Below are 25,572 nucleotides of genomic sequence, written 5' to 3'. Positions count from 1 at the left end.
GAAACAGGCCCTTCGGCCCAACAAGTCCACACCGACCTGCCGAAGCGCAACCCACCCATACCCCTACATTTACTCCTTACCTAACACTACGGGCAATTTAGCATGGCCAATTCACCTGACCCGCACATCTTTGTGACTGTGTGAGGAAACTGGAGCACCCGGAGGAAACCCACGCAGACACGGGGAGAACGTGCAAACTCCACACAGTCAGTCGCCTGAGTCGGGAATTGAACCCGGGTCTACAGGCGCTGTGAGGCAGCAGTGCTAACCACTGTGCCACCGTGCCGCCCACTATCCTCTAAGAAAATGCCATTCTTGCCTGGTCTGGCCTGCAAATGACTCCAGACTGTCAGAAATATGGTTGCTGCATAATTGCCTTCTGAAATGACCTGGCAAGCCACTCAGTTATATCAACCATTTAGAAAAAGAAAAAAGGAATGAAAGCGAAAGGGCCACTGAGCAATGATGGAAGCACAGGATTTGATATTGTATACCACTACTACTAGAACTATTTGGTACCTCCAACTTGAATGCTTTGCCGTACCATGAGGCCATGATCAATTTGCTTATCCTCACTATAGTTCCCAGTTCATTCTCGCAGCCTGCAAGAATCTGATAACTTATGGACATTTGCAAGTCACCAATCAGCTACTTTCCCTGTATGCATATCATGTTGCGGTTGGTGATGCCTCTCTGCCATTGATCTCACTGCAAGTAGACTTTTTGCTTTGGACCTTTTCTTCTTTCTGCTCATCTGTTATGTGTTGCAGCAAACCTTACATAAATCACCTTCCCCCCAGAGTTCCTTTGAATGAAATCTGCTTCATACTTATCCTGGTACCTATCCAGCATCGTAGATGAAGGGCTGGCAGTGTTATTAACAGGAAAAGCTACTTTTTACATTTAATCAAAATCAGCAATACCTTAAAAACTGCAATATTGTTATTCAAATGTCAGTAATAATGACAAACAAGACATTGAAAATGAGAGTATTTGTGCATTAATGAGAAGGTGGATGCCAGCAATAGGAAATGAGGAAATTAACTTATTTTAATATGATTTCTGATGTTGGATTTCTTTAGAGAGCCATTTGGTAACTGAACAAGTTGAAAAATATTCCACTACTCAAGAGTGCAAATTGCATGAGCTCTTAAATGAGCATCTGGCTAAGAAACAGCTGGTCCCTGTCATCAAGTCATAGAGTCACACAGCACTGAAACAGGCCTTTCGGTTCAAGTTGTCCATGCCGACCAGGTTTCCCAAACTAAATTAGTCCCATTGCCTGTGTTTGGACCATATCCCTCTAAATCTTTCCTATTCATGTACCTGTCTAAATGACTTTTAAATATTGTAATGGTACCCACCTCTACCACTTCCTCTGGCAGTTCATTCCATTTACGCACTGTGTAAAAAATGTTGCCACTCATGTCCCTTTTAAAGCTTTTCCCTCTCACCTTAAACCTATCTAGTTTTCGACTCCCCCACCCTGTGTAAAAGACCTTTTTTATGCCCCATAATTTTATAAACCTCTATAAGGTCACCCGTCAGCCTCCTAAGCTGCAGCAAAAGAAAGTCACAGGTGGACAGGACAGTGAAGAAGCTGTTTGGGCATGCTTGCCTTAATTGGTCAGAAAATTGATTACAAGCATTGGGATGGCATCTTGCAGGTGTATAAGACATTGGTAAAGCTACTTTTGAACATCCTATTTATCTCTGTCTTAAATACACTCAATGACTTGGCCTGTGCAGAATTCTGTGGCAATGAGTCCATTGTAGAGGGGGTGGCCTAGTGGTATGATCACTGGACTGTTAATCCAGAGACCCAGGTAATGTTCTGAGGACCTGCATTCAAATCCCCCAGTGGCAGATGGTGGAATTTGATTTTTAAAAAAGTGGAATTAAAATTCCAGTGATGAGCATGAATCCATTGGTGATTGTCGGAAAATCCATCTGATTCATTAATGTCCTTTTGGAAAGGAAACTGCCACCCTCATCTGTTCTGAACTACATGTGACTCCAGACTCTCAGCAGTGTGGTTTCTAGCCAATAAATGCTGGCCTAGACAGCAACACCCTCATCCCATGAATGAATAAAGTTAAAAATGTACCCCCTTCTGGCTGAAGAAATTCCTCCTCATCTCAGTACAGAAGGGTTGCTCCTTTATTCTGAGGCTGTCCCCTTGGGTCTCTCCTGCTATTGGAAACATCTTCTCCACATTCACTGTGTCCAGGCCTCTCAATAAGTTTCAATCAGATTCCTCTCATTCTTCTAAACTGCTTTGATTACAGACCCAGCGTCCTCAACCTTTTCTTATGGGACAATACCTTCATCTCTGGGATCATTCTTGTAAACCTCCTCTGGACCCCCTCCAAGGTCTTCAGACTAGGTCATTTTGACAGCCTTGCAATACTAAATTGAGATTTCTGAGAGTTCGTAATAGATGCCATTATACGTTTTCAATGATCTTTTTCAAGTGCATTTGATGTATAAGAAAAAATGTTGCATAATATAATTGTTGTGTTCACTTTTTTTATAGACCCTTTTGCACTAAAGAGAAATATTGCTCGCAGTTTGAACAGCCAGATGGTGTTTGAGTATATTCTGGAACGATTTAGGACTGCATACAAATATTTTGCATCCCCTCAAATGAAAGATGGGATTAAGTTAAAACCAGATGCTAGGAAAAAAGGGAAAGTCAACAATAAAAAGCCTTTAAAATCAGAAGAACGTTCAGGGAATTGTTGCCTGCCACAGAAGGGAACTGAAATAGGGAGAGATATTAAAGAATCTTCGCTTGAAGAAGAAATAACAAATGGAACCAGTGACAGTGGAACATCAGAATATACTAACGCAACTGTTGATTGTACTTCAAATGTTAATATAGATGCTGAGCATTTGGAATTGAAGGGTGTTCCATCTTCCAATAGCGGAATTGCAGTGAATTTTAAAAAATGCAATCTTGGGAAACCAGAGGCTGGCAACTGTACCAGAGATTCCAGTGAAAGATTACTCAGTTGTGATTCAGTCATACAATCCACTAGAACACTGGCACTTTCAGGTTCTTCAGAGAGTTGTTCAAAGCAAGTAGGCCTGGAAGAGTTAGGACATGAATCCATGGAAAATATGATGCTGCCAGCCAGTTTGCAACTGCATGGACATAAAGATAGTTGCAAACTCGGAGTACATTGCTCAGAAGGAACAAATTGCACTGCCAGTTGTGTATCAACTACCTCACTAACTTGCACAACAGAAACTGAAGCTCCAAGCTGCGCTGTTATTGATGACACCGGGAATGCATCAGCAACAGGGGAGCTGCATTATGTCTTTGAAAAAAGCATTCTAACGAATGGAAAGGCAAGTTATCCTTTAGATTTGTATGAACTGAGTTATGTATTATATTGCAAGCTTTAAAGAATGACTAAAATTATTATTTTGTCTAGAAGTTGTATTGTATGACTTCTGTAAATTCAAGAAATGTTCTAGGATAAGACCTACAATAAGCTTATTTAGGAATGTCCAACAGGATTTTATATTGGTTATGATGGTGAAATTGTCTTCAATGACATTGTTAATGCACTGAAGCTGACAGTGACTTTGAGAGGCACACATTTGCAGAATAATACAAAATGCTGCAGTTGCTGTCAGTGATTTAGCGACCAAGTTGAATAAGACCTTACTTAACTTGATGTCTAATAGCTCACTGGCCCTGAAAATCTACTTTTATATCAGTTGAGTGCTAAATATCTTCATGATGATAAAAACAATAAGATATGATGGTCTTTATAATAGTTTATCTTTGTTTTAACTTGTGTCTCAAATTGTCATCCCATTCGTTATCCAAAATTTTTAATTGAGTAAAAAGATTGAGAGCTTTGATATTCCTGGTTTGCTGTCTGTGAAATACTTCAATGTAATTGGCTGCTTACTGATATCACTGTTACTACATGCTTAGAGATCCCATTGAATTGCTATCAGGTTTAATCTATTGTCAGGAAGGGGAAATCAAAAACACCGAAATCACTGGACACCTTTCTTTGGGGTCAACGGCAACTGTATTACTGTTCACAAAATGCAGGCCAGTAAAGTTATTGAGGAAAGGTACTTTTTCTTTAAAAACATCACAATAAATGAATTGTCAATTGAATTTGCAATTGTTCACCGTTAATTTGAATTTCCATTTGCACAACATTTGCAAAACCTGATGTGATGTTTTGAACTCAGTCTTCTCATCCTCCCCATCTTTGGCAATTACTTTTAATAATGAAGTGAAAGTATTGAAGATGGGCCTACAGAAAGGCCACACAAGTAACAACATTGGTCAAGAGGCTTAGAGAATTGAAAATTTTTTAAAGTTTTATAGTTCTAGAGTTTTAAGCACATACGCTGAAACTAATTCAGGACTTAAAATTGTTTAGAAATGTGGAATATCTAGACAGTAGATTGCTTTATGGAAAAAGATTTACTGTACTTGCATTCATGTTCACCTTAATCTTTTTGAAATGCATGACAGGATAACAACATAAATTCTTGTTTAAATTTCCATGTTGGATTTAAAACAACTGAGTAGAAAGTAGATCATGATCTCTGCATATGTACTCTAATTTCCTTTTCCAGGTGCTTTGCCATTTAGCTCAAGTGCAAGAAGTACTATTTAAATGCAACAGGATCACTAAGATAGTTATCTATTTAAATGTAATGTACACTTTAAGTAATTCAACAACATTGAAATTAATCATTTTTAATTTCAGTGATCTTTGATTCTTGCACTTCAAAATTATCATTTATATCCAGTACTCTTAATTAATATCTTGTCTAAACATATAGCAGATTTAATTAATTTTAATTTATATGGCAACCAATCATTGTGTTTGATTGGAAATTAGTGTTAGATTGAGTGAATGTCAACCACATTGATTTTTTGGAACAAGGAAGTGAACATTGTTTGCATTTGTGAGCATCAGAGGGAACTTCAGAATCATGATGACATAGCAGATATTGAGGTCAAAGAACTCTTAAAGTGAGGAGAAGACATTGCTTACTTTACAATAGAAAAGAAGAATATAGAGTCTCTTGTGGTTAATAATAGACCATTATTAAATAGCTGGCAAAATTCATCACTTCAAATCTCTGAAGAAAAAGAGAAAAAAGAGTCATTTAACAAAGAAAGTTGGATTGTCAGCAGTTAAGTCGCCTAAATATTGGTATTTTGTACACTTTCAATATTTTGGATTGAAATCATCATTCATTGTGTTGGAACTAGTGAGATGCTTATTAAGAGCTACGTGGAAGGGGCACCCATTGGAAAAATGCAAGTTGTAGTAATGACAGCTCAACTCCCCAGGGAAGACAATTGTAATGGACTTCCAACAAGAAATAGGAAGTATTATAGGTAAAATTGAGCTAGTTTTGTGAATTATTCTGTTTGTTTAGTTGCATTTAAAATAATTATTTAGGGTGAATTTCTTGTTGGTTGGTTGAGGAAATAAGTTGGCCATTAAAGGAAATCAGAAAATATCCATATCACAACAGTTCCTTGATTTCTTAAATGTGAGAAAAAGATAATTGAGTTTGAATATATTGTTCAGGCTAGTGATTTAAATTCATTACTTATTTTTCCCAAGTTGCTTACAGTTGTGCAAATAACTTCGTTCTAGTTATTTGACTCAATCATTTATGGCTTGTGCATTTTCCATTCGTTGTCATTTATATTGCATATTATAGATTTAAAATAAAGGCAGGAACTTTATATAGATGTATTAGTTTAAAGTGTAAAGTTATATTACAAAGGTAATGGTATATTGAGGACATTGGGCTCCACAACAAATTAATGCAGATTTCACGCAATAAATATACTTTACAAAGTTAATGTGAAAGACCAATCATTAATGCATAATTTAGCAAGCAACAAACTAAATAGATACTAAGTTTTACATTTAAAGTACTCTGGACAGAAGTTGGTCTGCATTGAAATGGATGCACTCTACAGGTAGACAGTCTTTTATCTGAAACCCTTGGGACCATCTGTCTTTCAGATTTTGGTATTTTCGGATAAAGGATTAAATGACATTTTCATAGTAAACTTTTTTTTAAATTACCGAACAGCAGGCTCAAACTGTAAATTCTATGAGCGCTGAGACAGCATTGATACCTGCAAGTGCAGAGTCACACCACTACATCACATCTGAGTGATGTGGGTCATGTGGATATGAAGTTGGATTAACTGTTTGCGTGCCAAACAACCTTGTTATGGGAAAAAAAACTTCACTACAAAAACTTCAGATTTCTGAGTTTTTCATATTTCAGAATTTGGGATAAAGGATTGTCTACCCGTATATTGTTTTGACAGGGAGAAGGCTGGAAATAACTCCCAATTTTGTCTCCATACTTGGGAGACATCTGGGTACAGCAACAAAGCTAGTATTGGCAGTTATGCATTCAAAAGTGCCATTACTTGGTGACAGATAAGATTGATGCCTCATTTTAATTTTTTGTATAAGTAGTATGGTAATCTTAAAAGGGTAACAATTATTTGTCAGGTTATATGAAGTTAGTAAATGTTTCCTGTCACCTTCAGCCCCCAACAATTGTATGCAGCATCTGCAAACGGGATGGACATTCAAAGAATGATTGCCCAGAAGATTTCAAGAAGATTGATTTGAAACCTTTGCCACCTATGATAAATAAATTTAAGCAAATTCTTGATCTAGTCTGCACGAAATGTTATGGTAAGTTCAGTGTCATTGTATAATTAATCATTTAAGTATTGGTTGACTAAAGTCATAGGCTTAAAGAAAATGGTTTACAGTCTTAAGTAGAGAAATATTGAACCAACATTCGTGCATTATTTGAGTTGTTTCACTATAACAATCTTAAATCCTGTTAATTTCATGTTGATGAACCACACCCAATATAATGTATCATTATTGGTGCAGTATTCTCCAAAGACAAGCAGGAACTGGAAAGTTTCATTGACCAAAATCAGAATTCAAGCTAAAATTGATGTTAAGGTTATCATATGGGATGATCTCAATACTTTTATTAAACAATTTGTTTTACCACAGCTTGGTTCACAATAAGTTGCCTGATAATATATAGGTATACACAGTCTTCCATTCCACATAACAAAACACGTCCATTGTCTTCCAAGCAGATTTAGAGATGTTTTCTATGAAATTACTGTCTTTCCTTCCACCCCCAATATTTGCCACCTTCCTTCCATTTTCTAGCCTGAGCACAACACTGGTGAAACACGGTAAAAAGTATCTATGATAGTTTTGTTTCAGCAGTAATGAATTTGGAAAAGAACTTTTTAAAATGTGTTGAATGAATTGTTGAGGTTTTATATTTCCACAGCACAGTAGCCTAGGGAATAGAAGTAGGGCTGAAACCCAGAATGAAAAATAATATGAGGATAAGCATGGGATAATGAACAAATGAAATGTGCAATTTGTGGAAGGGGAGAGAGTATTACAACTTGTATCTGTTGTAATGGTAACAGTCTAGAAAAAAACTTATATCCAGGGAATGCTTTTGATAGATATGTCGTCTGTTTCAGTTAGTAGAGATTTGGTGATGTGTTCGCTGATTAGAAGCTGGACTCTCACGCCCCATACTTTGTTGCCTGACGGTTACAATCAATGGAAATTATTTGACTTCTGAAATTAAAGAGAACTGGTACAGATGCAAAATTGACTACAAGCAGAAATGGGTTAGCATCATAAGTTGACATTTGGCCTCCAAAAAACTATCAGCTATATATTACATCAGCTGTTGAAGGCAGGTTTCAAATCATGAACTGTGCATCTCTTTTTGTTTTTGTATTTGAAAGATTAATAAATAAGAAAGAATGATTTACTATATCTACCATGTATCTGTAATCAAATGTCTAAATCAGTTTGCTGTGTATAATGATATCTCTATAATTGACATTTTAGTCACATAACATCTGATGATTAACAAATATTAACTTTTTTTTAGATGAACTCTCACCTCTTGAGGAACAAAATAGAGAACAAACCTTAGCAAGTTTGGAAAGATTTATCCGTAAAGAATTTGATGGTAATTTCTATAAGCTTTTATAAGCATCACATTTCATCCTTTTTTTTAATGCACAACCTTGACCACCCGCTCTCAGCCACAGTCTTAGAAGTATGTATAATCAGCTAGTTTTATAATAAAATTTACTGCAAGGGCATCTCTAACTATATTATGGTGAATTTTTATTTGTGGAGGTAGAGGTGAAAGCTTTGGAGTAAGCAGTGGTATACCATGATATGGAAATGCTAGATGGACCAAATAATTATTTTCACCTTTAACTTGTGACATTCTGTACAAGGTAAAAAATTATGTGTAACATATTTAGGATAGATAGCAGGAGAAACATTTTTACACAAGACTTATTGAGCTATGGAATGCATAAGGATTGAGACAGGTGATGCCAACATTTAATATTAGCTTAAGTAACTAGTTGAAGTAGAATGAAATAAAAGGATGGGAATATGATAGTCCACAGTTATTGTTGTACGGAAAATTACTAATTAACTCAAAAAAATACATGGAAAGTAATGGGGCTGAAGGCTGATAAGTCCCAGTACCTGATGGCTTGCGTCCTAAGATTTTAAGAGAAGTAGCTAGTGAGGTGAGATCGTGGATGCATTGCTAGTAACCTTCCAAGAATCCTTAGATTCTGGAAAAGTTCCAGAAGTTTGGAAAATGCCAAGTCAACACCCTTATTGAAAAAGGGAGTGAGACAAAAGCAAGTAACTACAGCCCTGTTAGCTTGTCATCTGTCATTGGAATTATGTAAAGAGCTGATGTAAATCACATCTGACAAGTTTGTTAGAATTCTTTGGAAGGTAACAGGTAGATAGATAAAGGGATGTATTTGAATTTCCAAAAACAAAGTGAAATAGGATTCTGCACATAAGACGACTTAATAAGATAAGAACCCACAATGTTGGGAATAGTGTATTAGCATGAATAGGGAATTGGGTAACTAATAGAAGAAAGGGAATTGGGATAAAGAGAGCATTCTCAGGATAAGTCTACATTCAGATTAAGTGAGCAGGTAAAAATGTGGCAGATGGAATATAATGTAGGAAAATGCGAGGTTTACTCTTTGGTAGGAAGAATAGATGGTCTGAATATTATTTAAATGTGGAAAGATTGTAGAATGCTGCAGCATCCAGTTATTTGGAAGTTCTTGTATATGAATTCTTGCCAGTGGATCCAAAGAAAGGGAATTCATAGAATGCTTACAGGATGGCTTTTTGGAACAGCTTGTCATGGAGCCCACAAGGGAGCGGGCTATTCTGGACCTAGCGCTATGTAATGAACCAGACTTTATAAAAGATCTTAAAGTAAGGGAACCCTGAGGAAGCAGCAATCATAATATGGTAGAGTTCAGTCTGCAGTTTGAAAGAGAGAAGGCAAAATCGGATGTAATGGTGTTACAGTCAAATAAAGGTAATTATGAGGGCATGAGAGAGGAACTGACAAAAATAGACTGAAAGCAGAGCCTAGCGGGGAAGCTAGTAGAGCAAAAATGGCAGGAGTTTGTGGGTATAATTGAGGACCACTGTAAAGAGGTTCATCCCCAAGAAAAGAAAGATTATCCGGGGAGGGATTAGACAGCCATGGCTGACAAAGGAAGTCAGGAAATGTATTAAAGAAAAAGAGAGATCCTGTAAAGCGGCCACGAGCACTGGGAAATCAGAAGATTGGGAAGGCTACAAAAACAAATTCAGGATAACAAAGAAAGAAATAAGGAAGGAGAGGATCAAATATGATGGTAGGCTAGCCAGTAATATTAGAAATGATAGTAAAAGTTTCTTTCAATACATAAGAAACAAACGACAGGCAAAAGTAGACATTGGGCCACTTCAAACTGATGCTGGAAGCCTAGTGATGGGAGATAAGGAAATAGCAGGAGAACTTAACAAGTACTTTGCGTCAGTCTTCACAGTGGAAGACATGAGTAATATCCCAACAATTAAAGGGAGTCAGGGGGCTGAGTTGAGTATGGTTGCCATTACAAAAAAGAAAGTGCTAGAAAAGCTAAAAGGTCTTAAAATAGATAAATCTCCTGGCCCCAATGGGATACATCCTAGAGTTCTGAGAGAGGTGGCTGAGGAAATAGCGGAGGCTTTGGTTGAGATCTTTCAAAGGTCACTGGAGTCAGGGAAAGTCCCGGATGATTGGAAGATCGCTGTTGTAACCCCCTTGTTCAAGAAAGGATCAAGACAAAAGATGGAAAATTATAGGCCAATTAGCCTAATCTCTGTTGTTGGTAAAATTCTAGAATCCATCATTAAGGATGAGGTTTCTAAATTCTTGTAAGAGCAGAGTCTGATTAGAACAAGTCAACATGGATTTAGTAAGGGGAGGTCGTGTCTGACAAATCTGTTGGAATTCTTTGAAGAGGTGACAAGTAGGTTAGACCAGGGAAACCCAGTGGATGTGGTCTATCTAGACTTCCAAAAGGCCTTTGATAAGGTGCCACACGGGAGGCTGCTGAGCAAGGTGAGGGCCCATGGTGTTCGAGGTGAACTACTGGTATGGATTGAGGATTGGCTGTCTGACAGAAGGCAGAGAGTTGGGATAAAAGGTTCTTTTTCGGAATGGCAGCCGGTGACAAGCGGTGTCCCGCAGGGTTCAGTGTTGGGGCCGCAGCTGTTCACATTATATATTAATGATCTGGATGAAGGGACTGGGAGCATTCTAGCGAAGTTTGCCAATGATACGAAGTTAGTACTGAGGAAGTGGGGAGGCTGCAGAAGGATCTAGACAGTTTGGGAGAGTGGTCCAGGAAATGGCTGATGGAATTCAACGTGAGCAAATGCAAGGTTGGAATATTCTTTTTGGGAAAAGGAATAAAAGCGTAGACTACTTTCTAAACGGTGAGAAAATTCGTAAAGCCAAAGTACAAGGGATCTGGGAGTGCTGGTCGAGGATTCTCTAAAGGGAAACATGCAGGTTGAGTCCATGATTAAGAAGATGAATGCAATGTTGTCATTTATCTCAAGAGGGTTGAAATATAAAAGCACCATTGTGCTACTGAGACTTTATAAAGCTCTGGTTAGGCCCCATTTGGAGTACTGTGTCAAGTTTTGGTCCCCACACCTCAGGAAGGACATACTGGTACTGGAGCATGTCCAGCGGAGGTTCACACGGATGATCCCTGGAATAGTAGGTCTAACATACGAGGAACGGCTGAGGATCCTGTGGTTGTATTCATTGGAGTTTAGAAGATTTAGGGGAGATTTAATAGAAATGTACAAGATAATACATGGCTTGGAAAAGGTGGACGCTAGGAAATTGCTTCCGTTAGGTGAGGAGACTAGGACCCGTGGACACAGCCTTAGAATTAGAGGGGGTCAATTCAGAACAGAAATGCGGAGACATTTCTTCAGTCAGTGAGTGGTGGGTCTGTGGAATTCATTGCCGCAGAGTGCAGTGGAGGCCGGGATGCTAAATGTCTTTGAGACAGAGATTGATGAATTCTTGATGTCACAAGGAATTAAGAGCTACGGAGAGAATGCTGGTAAGTGGAGTTGAAATGCCCATCAGCCATGATTGAATGGCGGAGTGGACTCAATGGGCCGAATGGCCTTACTTCCACTCCTATATCTTATGGTCTTATAATCATGAAATACCAGCATCCAAGTTTAGCGAGTAATAGGGGAGGCAAATCAAATGTTGTCCTTTATTTCAAAAGGAATGGGTTATAAAAATAGGGAACAGCTATACAAGGTATTGATCAGAGGACACCTGAAATAATGTGGACTTTTAAACGAAAGATATACTGGTATTGGAGGCAGTTCAGAGAAGGTATATCAGGTTGATTCTCAAAATGCAGGAATTTTCTTGTCTCAGAATAAGAGGTCAGCTATTTAAGAGAAAGGTGAGAAGGAACTTCTTCTCTCTGAGTGTAGTGACTTTGTGGAATTATTTACTATGTGAGTGAAGAGGCTGTGTCATTATCAAGACTGAGACAGACAGGCTTTTAATCATTAAGGGAATCAAGGATTATGGAGATATGGTAGGCAGGTGGAATGAAGGATTATCAGATCTGCCATGGTCTACAGAGAGGTAAGTATGAACTGTTGAAGCTGTTTCAGTTTTAGTAATTTCAATTTAATATTAGTTGATTCAATATTTTACCAACATGACAATTTATTCAGTAATTTATTCTGTAATCCAAGATGGTGCCAGAATATGGTGATGGTATCCGCTTTTCAGTGTACCTAGGTACAAGTGACAATACAGAAATAAATAACAGCTGTTTCTGTGAAATGAGTTCAAATAAATATGCTCTGCAAGTATGTGGAAACATACATTTTTCATGAATTGCCACTGTTTTTTCTTTGACCTGTTTAAATCAACCAATCTCCATGATCCTTTAAACTCAAGTCCTCAAAATTTATTAAATATGAAGTCATTGTAACACCTTCTGATCATTTTGTAACATTATGTGACTGCCTCCCATAATGTAGTGGTTATTCATAGTTGTGATTTAAGGAGACCAAGTATCATGGTTATTAGAGAAACATATTTGAAAATTTAGTTTTACCGGTGATTGGGAACATTTGGAAGATTTTAAATTTTTCTTGTAAGTATTTTCCTAATCTGACCTCTCTATACACCTCCTTGTGCTTCACTGGTGAACCCTAATGCTCTTATTGTTAATATCCATAGGTAAAGAAGGTCCCATATCTTCACTTAATTTCAATTCACTATACATGCCATTTGAATTTACTGATGTGTGCAGAGATTTCCCTCATCAATACTGGTGTTCAGTGCATTGTCAAAACTCATTCATTCATTACAGTAGCTCCTAATTCAGTTGAAATGCACTGAATAGACTTTCTACAATGTTCAAAGATTGTCTGCTGAACCAGCAAAGAGAACTGTTGCACAGTAAAGCAAACTATACATCCATATTCTCTTGCTTTCCTTGTCAAGATCTAGTAATAAGATCTCCCAAAGATATAATTTACTGGAAGTGATGCCATAATTATATGAAAGGAAGTACTGCAATCAGTTCTGGGCACCACACATCAAGAAGAATATTTTGGTGTTAGGGAAAGTGCAGAATATGTTCACCAAATAGACACTGTGACATAAAGACTAAATTGGCAGGTTGCAAGAATTAGGCTTGCATTACCTTGTGGCAGAATGGAAATATTCCTTCCTAGCACTGGGCCAGAAGTACTTGTCTGAAGTCCCACCTGCTCCAAAAGTGTGTAATGATATGCCTGAGTAGATTTATTAAAATATATAAAAGTCAGGGATTTAGAAAAATTAAAAATATCAACAGGATAAAATCAACGAGGTCATCTTTGTGTTGAACTTCAGGAGATGAGAGAAATATTAAATGAAAAAATTCATGTAGTTTTTACTGTTAAAAATGAAATGGAGGCTAGAGAACTCAAGTAAATAAATATTAGTGATTTGAAAACAGTTCACCTTACAAAAGAGGAGGTGCTGGAGGTCTTAGGAAAAATAAAGGAAGATAAATCACCAGGACCTGATCAAGTGTGCCCCAGGACATTGTGGAAATTGAGGGAAGAAATTGCAGGGCCCCCAGCAGCAATACTTATAAACTCATACAGTCATAGAGCTATACAGCATGGAAACAAATCAGTCCAACCTGTCCATGCCAGCCAGATATCCCAACCATTGCGTGCAATTCTGTCTCCTTCCTATCGGAAAGATGTTATGAAATTTGAAAGGGTTCAGAAAAGATTTACAAAGATGTTACCAGGGTTGGAAGATTTGAGCTATAGGGAGAGGCTGAACAGGCTGGGGCTGTTTTCCCTGTTTGTATCATATATAAGTACAAGTGAAGTACCAGAGGGCTGGAGGAATGTGAATGGTGTGCCTTTATTTAAGGAAGGCTGTAAGGAGTAGCCTGGGAAGTATTGACCTGTAGGTCTGACGTAAGTAGTGGGTAAATTGGAGGTGATTCTGAAATGTAGGATTGACCTGTATTTGTCGAGGCAAGGATTGATTAGGGATAGTCAGCATGGTTTTTTGTAAGAAAAGTAATGTCTCACAAACTTGATTGAATTTTTCAATGAAGTAATCAAAAAGATTGGTGAGGGTACAACAGTAGACGTTGCTTACTTGGACTTTACTAGAGCCTTTGTCAAGGTCTGCATCGTAGACTAATTAATAAAGTTAGATCACATGAGATTCAGGGTGAGCTTACCATTTGGATACAAAATTGACTTTACGGTAGGCAACAGAGGGTGGTGGTCGAGGATTGCTTTTCAGACAGGAGGCAGGTGACCAGAGGTGTTCCACGGGAATTGGTACTGGGTCCACTTTTCTTTGTTATTATTTGGATGAGAATATAGGAGGAAAAGTTAGTAAGTTTGCAGATGACAAGAAAATTGGTGAAGAAGGTTATCTAAGATTACAAAGTTATCTTGATCAGTTAGGTGAATTTACAAAGTGATCCTGATCAATTAGGTCAGTGGGCTGAGGAGTGGCAGATGGCAGATTTAATTTGGATAAATGTAAGATATTGCATTTTGGTTATACAAACAAGAACAGGACTTATACAATTAATAGTAGGGTGATTGGGTGTGTTGTAGAACACAGACACTTAGGGGTTCAGGTACATATTTTTTTTGAAATTTGCATCAAAGGTGATTAAGGTGTTTAGCACGCTTACCTTCGTTGTTCAGACCTTTGAGTAGAGCAATTAGGATGTCATAGTGAGGTTGTACTGGACATTAGTGAGGCCTCTTCTGGAGTGCTGTGCACAGTAGGAAGGATATTATTAAACTGGAGAGGGTTCAAAGAAGATTTATCACAATGTTGCTGAGAATGGACGGTTTGAGATATAAAAATAGACTGGAAAGGCTGGGACTATTTTCATTCAAGGGTAGGAGGTTGTGGGGTTATTGAGGATTATAAAGTCATGAGGAGTGTAGATGAGGTGAATGACTTTTTCCTAGGGTCTTTTTCCTAGGATGGTGGAGGTCAAAACTAGGAGATATATTTGTACGGTGAGAGGAGAAAGAAAGGACATGAGGGGCAATTTTTTTACACAGACAGTGGTTCGTGTGTGGAATGAACTGTCAGAGAAAGTGGTGGATGCAGTTACAGCGTTGAAAAGACTATCGAATATGTTCATGAATAGAAATGGTTTAGAGGGATATAGGCCTAGCACTGGCAGATAGGGCTAGTTTAGTTTGGGAACTTAGTCGGCATGGACTGGTTGAACCTAAGGGTCTATTAGCATGATGCCACTGTTTAAGAAAGGTGGTAAGGACAAGCCAGGGAACTATAGACCAGTGAGCCTGACGTTGGCAGTGGGCAAGTTGTTGGAGGGAATCCTGAGGGACAGGATTTATATGTATTTGGAAAGGCAAGGACTGATTAGGGATAGTCAACATGGCTTTATGCGTGGTAAATCATGTCTCAATAAACCTGATTGAGTTTTTTAAAGAAGTAACAAAGTGGATTGTTGAGGGCATAGCGGTAGATGTGATCTATATGGACTTCAGTAAGGCATTAGACAAGGTTCCCCATGGGAGACTGGTGAGCAAGGTTAGATCTCACAGAATACAGCGAGAACTCGCCATTTGCATACAAAACTGACTCAAAGGTAGAAGACAGAGGGTGGTGGTGGAGGGTTGTTTTTCAGACTGTAGGCCTGTGACCAGTGAAGTGCCACACGGATCGATGCTGGGTCCACTAGCATCATTTACATAAATGATTTGGATGTGAGCATAAGAGGTGCAGTTGGTAAGTTTGCAGATGACACCAAAATTGGAGGTGTAGTGGACAGTGAAGAAGGTTACCTCAGATTACAATCGGATCTTGATCAGTTTGCCGAGCTGGGAGTTTTTGTTGCAAACGTTTCGTCCCCTTTCTAGGTGACATCTTCAGTGCTTGGGAGCCTCCTGTGAAGCGCTTCTGTGCTAATTCCTCCGGCATTTATACTGGTTTGAATCTGCCGCTTCTGGTTGTCAGTTGCTGTCCGCTGCAGTGGCCGGTATATAGGGTCTAGGTCGATGTGTCTGTTGATAGAATTTGTGGATGAGTGCCATGCCTCTAGGAATTCCCTACAAACAGAGAACAGCCAGGGAATTCCTAGAGGCATGGCACTCATCCACAAATTCTATCAACAGACACATCGACCTAGACCCTATATACCAGCCACTGCAGCGGACAGCAACTGACAATCAGAAGCGGCAGATTCAAACCAGTATAAATGCCGGAGGAATCAGCACAGAAGCACTTCATAGGAGGCTCCCAAGCACTGAAGATGTCACCTAGAAAGGGGACGAAACGTTTGCAACAAAAACTCCCAGCTCGGTGAACAGAACCACAACAACGAGCACCTGAGCTACAAATCTTCTCACAAACTTTGGATCTTGATCAGATGAGCCAATAGGCTGAGAAGTGGCAGATTGAGTTTAATTTAGATAAATGTGAGGCTGCATTTTGGGAAAGCAAATCTTAGCAGGACTTATACACTTAATGGTAAAGTTCTCAGGAGTGTTACTGAACAAAGAGACCTTGGAGTGCAGGTTCATAGCTCCTTGAAAGTGGAGTCGCAGATAGATAGGATAGTGAAGAAGGCTTTTTGTTATGCTTTCTTTTATTGGTCAGAGTATTGAGTACAAGAGTTGGGAGGTCATGTTGCGGTTGTACAGGACATTGGTTAGACCACTGTTGGAATGTTGCGTGCAACTCTGGTCTCCTTCCTATCGGAAAGAGATTGTGAAACTTGAAAGGTTCAGAAAGGATTTACAAAGATGTTGCCAGGATTGGAGGATTTGAGCTCTGGGGAGAGGTTGAATAGGCTAGGGCTGTTTTCCCTGGAGCATCAGAGGCTGAGGGGTGACCTTATAGATGTTTACAAAATCATGAGGGGCATGAATATGATAAATAGACTTTTCCCTGGGGCAGGGGAGTCCAGAACTAGAGGGCATAGGTTTAGGGTGAGAGGGAAAAGATATAAAAGCGACCTAAGGGACAACCTTTTTACACAGAGGGTGGTATGCGTATGGAATGAGCTGCCAGAGGAAGTGGTGGAGGCTGGTACAATTGCAACATTTAAGAGGCATCTGGATGGGTATATGAATAGAAAGGGTTTGGAGGGATATGGACCAGGTGCTGGCAGGTGGAACTAGATTGGGTTGGGCTATCTGGTCGGCATGAATGGGTTGGACCGAAAGGTCTGTTTCCATGCTGTACATCTCTATGACTCTATGATTCTTATTGGTGAGAAACTATTTCTGCTGTTGGACAGATTCAGAATAGGGATACATAAACCTAACAGTAGAATTAGAATGGTCAATGGGATGTCAGAGGAAGTTTTTCACACAAAAAGCAATGAGAACTTGCAACTCTTCCCCTGTCTCTCCCCCCCCCTTCCCCCCCCCCCCCCCCCCATTTAAAAAAAAGCTATTGAAGGCTTAACTTAATTGCAAATTGTAAAATAGGTTGCTGGATTTTTCTCTCCTGTCTTTCTATATCTGTTCCCTCTCCTGTGTCTCCTTCTTTCTTATTTGTATTTCCCTTTCTCCCCTTCCTCTTTTAACTTGAGCCAACTTACCTCTTCAATCCCTCTGCATACTTCCTTTCTATAACTGTTGGATAACACAAGTATCTGATATCCATGATATTCATACATAATCTCTTTTTGAGTGTAGACAAGGCCAGACTGTGTTTGTTTGGATCGTCTAAAAATGGTTTTGGGTTTCGTGATAGCGACTTGGATATATGCATGACTTTGGAAGGCCATGAGACTGCAGAGGTGAGTTTACATTTCAGAGTGAACTTTCAATTGAAATGTGAACTGGAGGAAAGTGACCAGTTTGGACTGGCTTTTCCTACAAGGGAACAGGCTTTCAGGGAAAACAAAGAGTGGGAATTCTAATGATATCGGAATCATTATGAAACAATTTGAAGTAAGTCACATCTCCTAATTTCCCTCTTGACCTTCGAAATGAGCTTTGGTTTAAAATAAATATTTAAAGTTTTTTTTAAAATGGGTGATCACTTTTGAGCTGACCAATTGTAAGGATAAACAAGCAAATCGTGAATATTACTTTCTAACTACCATCACAAAAAACGTCAAATAACCAAATATCGTAGAAGTAACTGTCATGTTGGTATGAACAATTCGTTTAAATAGAATTGCTAATCCTTTTGAGATTATTTTATTTTCCTTACTCCACACAATGTAATCATTAGCTTATCCTTGTTCATTTTATAAGGTAGCAGCCTAGGCCTAGGACAGAATTATTGCTCCCATAAAGCAAAACTTTGCAATAAAACTGCTATCAGATTAAAACTAATAGAAATTCATAATTCCCAGTTAATTGATGACGAGTTTAATGAATGTCATCTAAATAGGGAAGTGTACACTGTTGAATTTTCCATTGTAACTTCAATGTTATTGAGTGTTGTCTTCTATTTGTTCCTTTTACCTGATGGCGAAAAGCAATTAGGAAGTGTTCATTTAGTACAGAGCTTTTTATAGCAATGCAGCTGAATACTTAGCCATTCTGAAGTAAATTATACAAATAATAAATGAGAGAAACTAAACAGGTCTATTTTTATAAATATAGGATCTTATTTCAGTTCCTCTTTTTTTCAACTGACCAGTAAAATTGATCTTAGAGTGCTTAAAATACAGTTACTGTAACAAATTGGCTCAGCTGCCCATGAGCCTATTAAATGCAACATAAACATTTGAATTCAAGATCTATCCAGTGAATGTTAATTCTTATTTGATGCTAAAGCTACAGAAGTATAATTTTAAGAGGATGTTGCGATGTTCCCCACAGGAGACTGGTTAGCAAGATTAGTCTCATGGAATACAAGGAGAATTAACCATTTGGATACAGAACTGGCTCAAGGGTGGTGGTGAAGGGTAGCTTTTCAGACTGGAAACCTGTGACCAGTGGAGTGCCATAAGGATCGATGCTGGGTCCACTACTTTTTGTCATTTATATAAATGATTTGGATGTGAACAAAGGAGGTATAGTTAATAAGTTTGCAGATGACACTAAAATTGGAGGTGTAGTGGATCGTGAAAAAGGTTATCTCAGATTACAATGGGATCTTGATCAGATGGGCCAATGGGCTGAGAAGTGGCAGATGGAATATAATTTAGATAAATGCAAGGTGCTGCATTTTGGCAAAGCAAATCAGAGCAGATTGTATACACTTAATAGTAAGGTCCTGGGGAGTGTTGCTGCACAAAGAGACTTGGGAAAGTAGAGCCGCAGGTAAATAGGATAGTGAAGAAAATGTTTGGTATGCTTTCCTTTATTGGTGAGAGTATTGAGTGCAGAAGTTGGAGGTCATGTTGTGGCTGTACAGAACATCGGTTAGGTCACTTCTGAAATATTGCGTACAATTCTGGTCTCCTTCCTCTCGGAACGATGTTGTGACATTTGAAAGGATTCTGAAAAGGCTTGCAAGGATGTTATCAGGGCTGGAGGGTTTGAGCTATAGGGAGAGGCTGAATAGGCTGGGGGTATTTTTCCTGGAGTGTCAGAGGCTGAGGGGTGTCCTTATTGAGATTTGTAAAATCATGAGGAGCAAGGATATGGTAAATAGACAAAGTATTTTCCCTGGGGTGGGTGAGTCCAGATCTAGAGGGAATAGGTTTTGGTGAGAGAGGAAGGATATAAAAGGGACCTAAGGGGCAGCTTTTTCTTGCAGAGGGTGGTGCGTATGGAATGGGCTGCCAGAGGGAGTGGTGGAGGCCGGTACAATTGCAACATTTAAAAGGCGGATATGCGAATAGGAAGGATTTGGAGGGATGTGGGCCAAATGCTGGCAAATGGGACTAGATTGGGTTGGGATATCTGGTCCACATGGATGAATTGGACTGCAGAGTCTATTCCCATGCTGTACGTCTCTATGAGTAGCAATCAGTTTAGATTCAGAAATGCAGAGCCCAGTCGTAGCACAATAAAGTCGGAGCAGCTTGGTAATCTGAAGTGGAACATTGTCTGTGGTGCAAGAGCAAGTGAACATTGCTGACTTTGGAGCTGTGGAACTTTGACTGTGCAGATGGTTTACTTATGGGCATGCCCCTGAATACAATTTACACCTTCGTGTGAAAAGCTTTAAGTAAATCTGTATAACATCCAGAATAAATAAAGGGCAAGTAGTCTAAATCTGTGTGTTTCTGCCTTCTATTAACACTGTCATTGGAGCAGTCTGAACTAGCTGAACAACCAGCAATTGGAAGTTTCAACATGCTGTGTAATGGGATGGAATCCGTTTCAGTTAGATAAAGGTTAGATAAAAGCATATGGGAACCACAGATGTCCAAAGGCGGGCTAGAAATATTGGAGCTGTACTTTCAGAAAGTTAGAGCTGCCCTTGGGTAAAATACCAACAACATTTGTAAACATCGTAGGAAAACCGCAGATAATGTTAGGCACTGGACAGAGAAGTGGAAATTTTAATTCATATGTTGTAATTCATTGTGTAAAGATTGGAGGTTTCTGTAAATCATCAGAGTTTAATTTTACAACATGATAATTAGACTGGCACACCCTGCATGTGCATGAAATAAATTGGGTCCTCATCAGTTTGTCAAGTTATCCAATAAATCTGCATAAGTACTGCACATTTGCTTATGTGGGTCCTCTCAGGGTCCCAAGGCACATAAATAACTTTGGTTGAGTCAGAAGTCTCTCCCCACATTAGAGGATTTGGGTCACCATTCTCCTTGCTTGTCCTCACTCTGCCTATTCTGCAGACAATAACAAAACGAAAGATTTTTTCATGAGAATGAAAAGTGAGTGAAAAGTAATGCAATGTCTTGGTCTCTACTTCCCAAGCACTTCTCCCAGACCCAGATGTTAACCATTTATTAAACTAAGACCTCTCTGTTGAAAGATTTTTGAATTTTAATAAATGGTTATCAAACAACCCAATAATGGTATGAAATTGATTTATACTGCTCTTTATTATGACATGATAAGGATTTTGAGCATTTAAATGTAAACAAGTGATCTTGTGGCACAAGGGTAGTGTCCCAAACCCTGGGCCAGAAGGTCTAGATTCAAGTCCACCCACCCCTGTACCTGACTGAATTAAAAATATCTACATTAGTGATCCACTTTTGATGCATCTACTAACCATTGCTCAAGTTCTATTTTTCAGTGTAAAACGATATAAAGTAACACCTATTTACTTCACTCTTTAGTTCTCTGCATAGAAAACATCAGATATAATCATGATTAGCAAATTGGTAGGTGTTGAAATTATAATCACCCTTATGAAATGGGTAATTTTTAACCTGATTATAATGAAATGTAACAAAAACCTATTTGAAAAACCTATGCTGTGAAATGAATTCCAGTAAGTATTTGTTATTCCATTAATGACAATAGACAATAGGTGCAGGAGTAGGCCATTCTGCTCTTCAAGCCTGCACCACCATCTCTTGTAACATAATGATTATGTTACAAGAGATTTTCCACACTGTAAAACAAATTGTGTCACCGAAGATTCATTGTTAAAGTAGTTAATGCTATCTTACCCTGAAGTCTTAATTTACTGCATTACTTAAAGCATTGCATCATCAGATAATGAAACACTCAAACATGATAATACCATATGGCTGAACAGGAAACATACATTTAATTTTGGATGGGCCTGTTGGTATTGCTTTGGAACACACTGCATTTATTGTAGCTTTTAATGTCACTGAAGCTTTTCTTTTGCCTAAAACTCAACTGTCTCAACTGTCAATTGTATATTATTTAATTTCTTAAAGAAACTCAATTGTAAAGAAATAATTGAAGGTCTGGCAAAAGTTCTCAAGAAGCATCCAGGTAGGTTATTTTTTTTTCAGAAAATAAATTTGAAGTTCTGAATAAATATATAATCCTCTTAATGAAGTTAAGTTTTTCTATAGCTTGCATTCTATTTGCTTCAATGATTACACTAAAGTTCACTGCTTTTCAGTTTGTATTTGTCAATGAACATCTATTCTGATAGGTTTGAGAAACATCTTGCCCATAACAACAGCTAAAGTGCCTATTGTAAAGTTTGAACACAGGCAGAGTGGATTGGAAGGAGATATCAGCTTGTACAACACTTTGGTAAGGAAATCTTGATGCTTTTCTTGCAGATATACCTGACTCCATGTTAATTATAAAAATATGTAACATGAACAGATGTTAACTATTGTTCAATAAATAATGTAGTAATTTAAGTGGTTATAATCTGCAGTCCTCACTTTCTCCTATAAAAGTAGGAAACCTATTTTGTAGGTGTTTCTTTATCTATTGTAAGGCTAGAATTCAATTTGTGATGTTGCAATTCAGCCAGTAATAAGTCTGCTTTTCACAGGCCCAGCATAACACAAGGATGTTGGCTACATATGCTGCAATTGATCCTAGAGTGAAATATTTGGGGTACACTATGAAAGTGTTTGCCAAGGTAAATACATAACATTTGTTCTAAATATGTCTCATTCATTGTATCTATTGTATTTGGTCATGTATTGCTATACTTTTTCTGGCTTATTTAAATATAAAAAAGAAGCATGATTAGCAGATTAGGAAACCTACAAGCTGTGCATTGTACCAGGGCTACAATGCCCTACAATAAGACTCCCTCATTTTGACCATCCCATTGCAGGGAAACAAAGAATGGAAGTTTGGCATTAAAGAACATTACAAAATAATGCAGCTTGTGCCACTTGCGCGCACGTTTTGGCCAGTTGAGAACTGGCAAAGTTCAAGGATCCTGATTTGGCATTCACCCATAAGGAATTGGAAAAATAAAGTTGAAATGAGGCAAAACACAAATTCCCATTTCACTTACTTAATTTCAAGAATCACATCTTAATGTCATTACTTGCATCAAACAAAATCTAATTCTGTACAAAAACATTGTAAAAGCACACTGTCATTTATCACTACTGAATGCTATTTTCCATGAATCAATATTGTAATGTTCTTCATGAAAAAAATGTTCATACATTTAAATTTTCCATCACATTTTAAAAGCAAATACGAACCACAGATTAAATAACTATAAAATCACAAGTATAGAGCAGACCTTCGGAGCAGCTGCACGCATGCACAGCCTAGAGGCAACATGTTTGGTACTGCCTTGCTCTACCAATATCAGTTATTTCTTTCCTCTACGGCAGTACAGTTATATGTTAGAAAGGATTGGTTGGAAAGGAATTTGAGGGGCAGCCTCTAGACAGCCTGCTACTTTGGTTTTAGGCACAGGTCACAAATCGCAAGCTTTTACTCTTCCACAAATGCTTAATCCCTGTTTGTCGTAAAATGGGCAGAATTTCTCTATAACAGAGAATGTATCTCCTAACTGATGCAAATGACAATTACGCTTACACATGCAACTCAGTGACATAAGCACCATTGACACCAGACTTAGATTAGATCAGTTCTAAGCAGTGTCTTTATGAACTTGGATTTGAGACAGAACTACAGCATATCTGTGGTCTCTCTAATTTTCATCTAATTGTTTAGTGTGGAGCCTGTGAAACACAAGTATTGAAACTAAATGGAACTTTGATGAATCATGAAGAGTATCTAATCAGTTTTTTGTTTCAGAACTATTTCTAACCGAAAACATACACTTTTTATAGCGTTGTGATATTGGTGATGCCTCAAGAGGAAGCCTGTCCTCATATGCCTACGTCCTCATGGTGCTCTACTTTCTACAACAAAGAAAGCCACCAGTTATTCCTGTTCTTCAAGAAGTGAGTATAAATGCCACTAATGCGAATAGTTTCGTTAGTATCGTGTGTTAGCGAGTTTTGAGAAGGTTTGTAGCGCAGGTTGAAATTTGGATGTAGGTTTGCTCGGTGAGCTGGAAGGTTCCTTTCCAGACGTTTCGTCACCATACTAGGTAACATCTTCAGTGGGCCTCAAGCGAAGCACAGCTGAAAATGCCTGCTTTCTATTTATATGTTTGGGTTTCTTTGGGTTGGCGATGTCATTTACTGTGGTGACGTCATTTCCTGTGGCGAAGTCACTTCCGGTTCCTTTTCTCAGGGGGTGATAGATGGGGTCTAACTGGATGTGTTTGTTGATAGAGTTCCGGTTGGAATGCCATGCTTCTAGACATGCACGAGAATTCCTTGCCCACCACCGATGTCAGGCTCAGTGGTCTGTAGTTCCCTGGCTTGTCCTTACCACCCTTCTTAAACAGTGGCACCACATTAGCCAACCTCCAGTCTTCCGGCACCTCACCTGTGACTATCCATGATACAGATATCTCAGCAAGAGGCCCAGCAATCACTTCCCTAGCTTCCCACTTGATCAGGTCCTGGGGATTTATCCATCTACTCTGTAATATGGACATTTTTCAAGATGTCACCATCAAATTCCCTACATTCTATATCTTCCATGTCCTTTTTCTCAATAAATACTAATGCAAAATACTCGTTTAGTATCTCCCCCATTTTCTGTGGCTCCACTTGAAGGCCGTCCTCCTGATTTCTGAGGGGCCCTATTCTCTCCCTAGTTACCCTTTTGTCCTTAATATATTTGTAAAGATCCTTTGGATTCTCCTTAATTTTATTTGCCAAAGCTATCTCATGTCCCCTTTTTACCCTCCTGATTTCTCTCTTGAGAATCCTTCTACTGCCTTTATATTCTTCTAAGGATTCACTCGATTTATCCTGTTTTTCCCTCTTTTTCTTAACCAAACCCTCAATATCTTTAGTTCTCCAGCATTCCCTATAACTACTAGCCTTTCCTTTCACCCTAACGGGAATATACTTTCTTTGGATTCTTGTTATCTCATTTCTGAAGGCTTCCCATTTTCCAGCCATCCGTTTACCTGCAAATGTCTGCCCCCAATCAGCTTTTGAAAGTTCTTGCCTAACACTGTCAAAATTGGCCTTTCTCCAATTTAGAACTTCAACTTTTAGATCCAATCTATCCTTTTCTATCACTGTTTTAAGTCTAATAGAATTATGGTCATTGGTGCCAAAGTTCTCCCCCATTGACACCTCAGTCACCTGCCCTGCCTTATTATCCAAGAGTAGGTAAAGTTTTGCACCTTCTCTAGTAGGTACATCCGCATACTGAATCAGAAAATTGTCTTGTACACACTTAATGAATTCCTCTCCATCTAAACCCTTAACACTATGTCAGTCCCAGTCTATGTTTGGAAAGTTAAAATCCCCTACCATAACCACCCTATTATTCTTACAGATAGCTGAGATCTCCTTACAAGTTTGTTTCTCAATTTCTTTCTGACTGTTAGGTGGTCTATAATACAATCCCAATAAGGAGATCATTCCTTTCTTATTTCTCAGTTCCACCCAAATAACTTGCCTGGATGTATTTCCGGGAATATCCTCCCTAAGTTCAGCTGTAATGCTATCCCTTATCAAATACTTGATTGAGTTGTTGAAGAAGTAACAAAGAGGATTGATGAGGGCAGAGCAGTAGATGTGATCTATATGGACTTCAGTAAGGCGTTCGACAAGTTTCCCCATGGGAGACTGGTTAGCAAAGTTAGATCTCACGGAATATGGGGGAACTAGCCATTTGGATACAGAACTGGCTCAAAGGTAGAAAACAG

The 25,572-nt window shown here is 38.6% G+C and overlaps 1 protein-coding gene across 5 annotated transcripts in view; it reads left to right on the top strand.

The window, feature by feature from the left end:
- The window catches only part of tut4 (terminal uridylyl transferase 4), a 103,990-nt gene that overhangs the window by 54,325 nt on the left and 24,093 nt on the right, over positions 1-25,572 (top strand). For all 5 annotated transcript variants that reach the window (XM_060830468.1, XM_060830466.1, XM_060830464.1 and 2 more), the window contains 8 exons: positions 2,537-3,354; positions 6,575-6,725; positions 7,978-8,058; positions 17,676-17,779; positions 21,773-21,830; positions 21,997-22,100; positions 22,351-22,440; positions 23,624-23,737. In XM_060830468.1, the coding sequence (XP_060686451.1) occupies positions 2,537-3,354; positions 6,575-6,725; positions 7,978-8,058; positions 17,676-17,779; positions 21,773-21,830; positions 21,997-22,100; positions 22,351-22,440; positions 23,624-23,737 (1,520 nt within the window). The remainder of the gene's footprint in view (positions 1-2,536; positions 3,355-6,574; positions 6,726-7,977; positions 8,059-17,675; positions 17,780-21,772; positions 21,831-21,996; positions 22,101-22,350; positions 22,441-23,623; positions 23,738-25,572) is intronic.

The sequence above is a fragment of the Hemiscyllium ocellatum genome, chromosome 9 (genome assembly GCF_020745735.1).
Source record: "Hemiscyllium ocellatum isolate sHemOce1 chromosome 9, sHemOce1.pat.X.cur, whole genome shotgun sequence".
Lineage (NCBI taxonomy): Eukaryota > Metazoa > Chordata > Chondrichthyes > Orectolobiformes > Hemiscylliidae > Hemiscyllium > Hemiscyllium ocellatum.
Note: the sequence above shows the minus strand (reverse complement) of the source record. Positions and strands in the feature narration are given on the sequence as shown.